General features: G+C 58.1%; 1 protein-coding gene across 4 annotated transcripts in view; it reads left to right on the forward strand.

Annotated features, from left to right (window-relative positions):
- FOXN1 (forkhead box N1) overlaps positions 1-4,978 on the forward strand; it is a 28,338-nt gene extending 23,360 nt beyond the window's left edge. For all 4 annotated transcript variants that reach the window (XM_006768015.2, XM_015566724.1, XM_015566723.1 and 1 more), the window contains exons 7-9: positions 1,007-1,214; positions 1,389-1,880; positions 3,505-4,978. In XM_006768015.2, coding sequence (XP_006768078.1) covers positions 1,007-1,214; positions 1,389-1,880; positions 3,505-3,815 — 1,011 coding nt within the window. In that variant the 3' untranslated portion in view covers positions 3,816-4,978. The remainder of the gene's footprint in view (positions 1-1,006; positions 1,215-1,388; positions 1,881-3,504) is intronic.
- Positions 4,979-6,607: the final 1,629 nt, after the last annotated feature.

The raw sequence follows: 6,607 nt of genomic DNA on the forward strand, positions 1-6,607 counted from the left end.
AAGAGTGAGCTGTGTATCCCTTAAGAAAGCCCATCATTTCAACAGAAAGAACTATCATCACGATAATGCCAAGAAGACTGATATCTCCAAGGAAACAAACCACTCCCGGTGGCCGCCTCTCACCCAACTGAGTCAGCCTAATGGTTTTTACAACACTCCCTGGGCACAATGACTGCACTGGTGACATGACCAGGCTTCCTAATGGGTGTTTATTCTGTTGGCACGAGCACCACCACCCCTAGGCCTGGCCTCCCCACCAGGGCACACCCCTCGGGCACACGCATGTGAACACTCACGCCCACGTACACATGCAATCACAGGTACCCACACACAGCAGAGACTTTCTCACACACGCTCATCTTCAGGGACACATCCTCACACTCGGGAATTTACAGACTCATGCCCAGGAGACAAGCTCACACCAGGGAGGCACACTGAGGGACATGTGCGAGCTCATACACACACAGAGCAAAACTCAGATGTGCAACAGTGCACACACCCAAACACCAACCTCACCCAGCTTTCTTCTCTCCCGCATTTGCCCCAGCGGGGATGGGGCCGGCCCAGGAGAACATTCCAGAGCTTCCCCTCATTCTCTCTCCTAAATTGGCACCAGAGGCCTCAGAGCAGTGAGTTCCCTTTCCACAAAGGGCTCCAAGCACAGGCTCCAAGCCCCATGGGGAGCGGTCCGATTCCAGGTGCGGGAGAGGCCTGGGCCTCGGCAGCACCCACCGGCCCTCCCTTATGAGTCACCTGGACCATCCTCGCGGTCGGCCAGGTTGGGTAGGAGAAAGGCAGATTTTAGGTGAGAATGGCTTGTAGTCAAGGTTCCTGCAGCCCTCCCCCCACCACTGAAGGGAACGGAGCCTGGGCTGGGTACTGAGGAGGACCAGCCCCAGAGTGGGCGGCAGTTCTGTGCAGAGAGGAGTTTTCTGGAGCCCAGACCCAGAGCCAGCTCTGGCTGCCTGATCCCGGCCTCATTTCTTGTCTTGCTCTGCCCCGGCAGACGGCGCCCGACGGATGGAAGAATTCTGTCCGCCATAACCTCTCTCTCAACAAATGCTTCGAGAAGGTGGAGAACAAATCGGGAAGCTCCTCTCGCAAGGGCTGCCTGTGGGCCCTCAATCCAGCCAAGATCGACAAGATGCAGGAGGAGCTGCAGAAGTGGAAGAGGAAAGACCCCATAGCCGTGCGCAAGAGCATGGCCAAGCCAGGTGAGGCAGGCAGCCTGTGAGGGAAGGCCAGGGTTCCCACGGGCAAACAGGGAGAGGGCAAGTGAAAAGGAGAACTGCTGAGTAGGGAGGGGGCCTGCGTGCAGTTCCAGGGCTGGGGAGCGTTTGTGGGGAAAGGGAGGTCTCATGGTATCCCTTTCTCTTGGGCTTTTTCAGAAGAGCTGGACAGCCTCATTGGAGACAAGAGGGAGAAGCTGGGCACCCCACTCCTGGGCTGCCCACCCCCTGGGCTGGCGGGCTCAGGCCCCATCCAGCCCCTGGCACCTCCAGTTGGGCTCTCCCAGCCGCTGCACTCAATCCACCCGGCTCCAGGCCCCATTCCTGGCAAAAACCCCCTGCAGGACCTACTTGGGGGCCACGCGCCCTCCTGCTATGGGCAGACATACTCACACCTCTCACCGGGCCTGGGCCCTCCTGGACCTCCGCAGCCATTGTTCCCGCAGCCAGATGGTCACCTTGAGCTGCGGGCCCAGCCAGGCACCCCCCAGGACTCGCCTCTGCCGGCCCACACCCCACCCAGCCACAGCACCAAGCTGCTGGCTGAGCCTTCCCCCGCCAGGACCATGCATGACACCCTGCTGCCAGACGGAGATCTCGGCACTGACCTGGATGCCATCAACCCCTCGCTCACCGACTTTGACTTCCAGGGTGAGCTGGGGGTGGGAAAGGGGAGGTGGGACGAAGCTGGAGACGTCCACCTGGCAGTGTGGCCCATCCCCTCCAAGTCTCCAGGCTGCAGCCTGCTATCTGCCAGGTGTCCAGGCACTGAAGCAGAGAGGCTGGAGCAAAGCAGACAGGGGGTGTCAGGGGGCCAAGAGGAATTGCCCTTGTCCCCCTCCTGGTGCCTCTGAATGTGCTCCCACTAACCCCACCGACAAACTCCTCTCAGCTCTGGGTAGGCTGGAGGGGCCTGGTGTTTCATTCCATACTTGGCTGTGAGCGACTGATGGTCCTAACATTCCCAGAACCAGTTGCATCTCATCTTTAAAAAAAATTTTTAAGTATATATATTTTTATTTCAGAGAGGAAGGGAGATAGAAACATCAATGATGAGAGAAAATCATTGATTGGCTGCCTCCTGCACACCCCCTACTGGGGATCGAGCCTGCAACCTGGGCATGTGCCCTGACCAGGAATTGAACCGTGGCCTCCTGGTTCATAGGTCGATGCTCAACCACTGAGCCACACCACCCAGGCTGAGTTCATCTTTTAATGCAGAAAAAGGAAAGAGATCTTCCCCCCTAGAAGAATGTAAGGCCTCAGAACCAGGCAGGGGGGAGGTTCTATTCATTCCACTCCATCTTGTCTGCTCCGTCTCTGCATGTGACCAGCCCCAGATGTGTCCCTCTGAACTCCAGTGCACCCCCGGCCCTGGTACTGGACAGAGGAGGTTTGGTGGCTTGTGCTAAACCAGGCCTCCGACCCCCTGCCTCCGCTGCGATGGGAATATCCACAAGCAGGTGGAGGCAGCCCGCCCTCCGAGAGCTCCCGGTCTGGTGGGGAGACGGTACAGGCTTTAGGAAGCTAGATCCTCACCCCACCCCCGTCCAGAAGTGGGAAGCAGGCTCAACGGCCTCAGAGGAAGCTCTAGACATGAACATGTTCTTGACCCCTACTCTCAGGCAGCACGCTCGTCGCTTTGCAGGTGCTTCCTTATATGGGCCTGCAGGACAGGAGGGATTATTAATCACATTTCACCAAAGCACAGTGGTTAAGTAACTTACTCAAGGTCACGTAGCTAGAAAGAGGCCTGACCTGCCAGGATGCAGGTCACATGACATAAAGAAGGCTGTGAGGCCGCAGCGCTAGTTCTCCTGGGAGTAAGGTGCGCGTCCTGGCTCTGCTCCTGTCCCTTGGGCCCTGCCGGAGAGGAGCCCCAGGGAGGCAAGTCCAGCCGGCTCATCATGTCATCGGGTCGAGCGGTGCATTGTTGGAAGATCCTCCTTCCTTGGAGCCTGGGCACCAGCTAGGGTGAACCCTGGAGCGCACAGTACCTGCATCAACTCTTCCAATAGGCAGCTCTCAAATCCTCAACCCTCTCCACCTCTCAAAAGAGAGCCACACGGTCATCCGGGCTGTGGCTTTTAGACCATACGTGGGAGGAGGAATCAGAGAGGTTTGGCAACTGCCTGGAGTCACACAGCTAGTGCCAGGGTCTGTTTCCCAGCAAATGTTACCCAAACTGTGCTCTGTTTAGCATGGGAGAGATGGGCTGGGGGCAGACGGGCCCCTTGGGTGCCTCCCAGTGATGCCTGTTCTATCCCCCCACTAGGAAACCTGTGGGAACAGCTGAAGGATGACAGCTTGGCCCTCGACCCCTTGGTACTGGTGACCTCATCCCCGACATCATCTGCAATGCCGCCACCTCCCCACTGCTTCCCTCCAGGGCCCTGCCTGGGGGAGACAGGCAGTGGGGCGGGTGACTTGGCATCACCAGGCAGCGGGGGCTCGGCAGCCCTGGGTGACCTGCACCTCACCACCCTCTACTCAGCCTTCATGGAGCTGGAGCCCCCGCCCCCCTCGGCCCCCGCCGGCCCCTCTGTGTACCTCAGCCCCAGCTCCAAGCCCATGGCCCTAGCATGAGCCATGCCCTGCAGCAGCTCCAGCCTTGGCCTGGCCTGGAGGTTCCAGCTGGCCGCCCACATCGGGCTCACCTTAAAGGTCAAAGAAGGAAAACTCTCCCTGTCCCCTCTGCCACGAAGCCAACTTGTTTGTTAGCTGACAGCCGGGGGTGGAGACCCCACCCAGGATGCTACCCCTCACACATTTCTGCTGCCCAGTGGGCCAGCTCCTCACTCAGAGCCCCTGAAAAGAAGTGTCTGGGCAAAAATTTCACCCGCTCTCACTCATCCACACTCAAGCCTCCCTGCACCTGTGCCCGTGCGCACACACTGTGTTCAGACATACACCCAACCACGCCTTCTATCCTGAGGAACCAGTACTACGTCACAGAGCCTAACTTGCTTTCTGGGGCAGCTGAGAGCTTCGGTGACCTCCATGCAGGCCCAAGACCACCCTGACCACTATTTTGACGCCCACACTCTCTTTGGGCCTGGCCCCCTCCAGGCATGATCTTCCCTGAAGTCGAGGTATTTATTCTCTCATCTTCATTCCAGCCGCCTGTGAGGGAGAAGGAGACACGAGCCTCCCTCTCCCCAAGTTGCCCGGGGACTCCCCAGGGGGCTGCAGGCTCTGCCCATCCTCAGCACATGCTCTGTCTAGCCCCAGGGTGACACACAGGAGGGACCATGTCCACCCCAGGCCCAAACTGAGCCCAATTCCTACACAAAGTGTTTGGAAAAGCCCCTGCCCTCGGAAACTTGAAAGTGTCCTCTTCTCCCAGCCCGGGGTGTAGGCAGGGCCCCTCCAAGTCACTGCGGTCTCACTCCTCCTCTATAAGCTCATGTAGATTAGGCCCCAGCTTACTGATTACTTCCAACCGCCTGAGGCAGCCTGGGCATTCAGGGAAGGGACGCCTGGCACGGGCTGACGGGGAGCACCCATGTCCCCTCTCTCTGACTGCTTGACAGACCTGGGATGCCCTTGGAGCCGGGGGTGTGGCCCTGTTGCCCGCCAGGCCCTACCTGGGGGCCCAACCCCCACCACGTGGGAGCCTCAGCCTACCCTGGGCCTGGGGACAACAAGAACCCACAGAGTTTGGCCTCAGGGGAGGCTCAGGCAGATCCCTCCATGGCCTGCCATTGTCCCTTGCCCTGGAACAATAAAGCAAGTGCCATGTGGTCTCAGCTCCAAGCCTTCCTTTCTGGTCCTCTCTCCCTGGGGAGAACGGTCAGGCCGCACTGACTGTAGATGCCCTGGGCCTGTGACATCCCCCCACCCTCATTCAGGACTGGGAAGCATCTGGGAGGACTTTCTGACCAGCCGAGAGGATGAGGGGGAATGTGGGCAGAGCGTCTTCCCAGGTGAACTTTCAAAGGGATGCAAAGAAGCAGCTGCCCTGCCCGGAGGGAGAGGATGCCCTCCCCTTGTCCCCACTCTGAGATCCACCCACTCTCCTCATTTCCTCGCACAAGAAGGGGCCACTTCCCTGTCCAGGCTGTGCCTTCCTGCCCCCCATCTTTCCCTGGCTGGGCTCTGGGTTCCACAGGTGACATGATCAGAGCATAGTCGGGTACTATGCACTGCTGGCCCTGGAGGATGGTCCCTGGAGGGTCGGGGGCCTACTCCATCCCACTTCAGGCTCACCTCCCAGCTGCCACCTGCAGACAGGCTGCTGTCACCAAAGGGCAGCCTGAGAGGCAGCCCCCCAGTCTGCCTGAACAGGGATGGGAAGCTGTAGGAGCCAAAAGCACTCGCATGAGCCTCAGTCTTGCACCAGCCACAGGTGGGGCCTGTGTTTTGAAAGCTCTTCCCGGGGCCAGGCCCGGGGGCCGGCCAACATCGCCTGCCTGTCCCAGAGGGCAGCTCTGCAGATCTTAGACGGAGACACGCCAGTACCTTCCCACAAGAGGCTCTAAGGCGGGGTCCAGGTCTAGAGGGATAGGGTAGGGTGAGGAGTGGGAGAAGCATGGCCAGTCCGTACACCCAAGAGAAAGACCCCGACAGCCCACCCAGCCCTGGCTGTATAGGAGAGGGTGAAGGCTCAATGTCAAGCCCCCAGGTGATGGTATCCCCTAGTTCTGACCAACCCTAGGCCTGGGTCTGAATGCCCAAGTCCCCAAGAACAAGGCAAGTGTTTCATGAGAGAACTTTACTGGGACCTGCTTCCTTGCCTCAGACTCCGAACCCTGGGGCCTCAGACAAACTGTACTGTACACCTCCAGCCTAGCTGGTGAGCAGAGGACAGCTCCAGGGCTCCTCAGTCAGACCTCTGTCCCATGGACCCATGCATCACACCTACGAGTGAACTGGCCCCCACGCAGCTAAGACAGGTAGCAAGTTGATGGGACTTGGAGTTTCTTTTGTTGTTGTTGTTTGTAACAAAAAGTCTAAGGCTTGGCCCTTAGACTTTTAAAACTGAGCAACAGTGCCTCTGAGCGGAGCCCCACACTCCCGCTCATATGCTGCCCTCTGCTGGCCACCTTACACCAAGCGTTCAACCACCATTTTAGGGTGAGCAACAGCCTGAATGGATGCAGGGTCTGGAAGACCCTGGGAGGGAAATGATCCCTTTTGTTCAGGGGTTCTACCCCTGGTTTTAAACTGGTTAGAATTCATGGGTCCAATGAAAGAAATTACACCTTCGTTTTTACTCCTCTCTACCTCAACTTTAGCATTTCCCTTGATTACGAATGCCAGCAACAAAGCACGGTAGCTTTAGCAGAAGCTGTGACTTTGCCATTAAGAAGAGAAACCACAGATGTTTCCATATTACATTACAGGTATTGCAGAATAGATATAGATCAAGGTGTCTA

Source organism: Myotis davidii, unplaced genomic scaffold, assembly GCF_000327345.1.
Source record: "Myotis davidii unplaced genomic scaffold, ASM32734v1 scaffold363, whole genome shotgun sequence".
In the NCBI taxonomy this organism is placed as follows: domain Eukaryota; kingdom Metazoa; phylum Chordata; class Mammalia; order Chiroptera; family Vespertilionidae; genus Myotis; species Myotis davidii.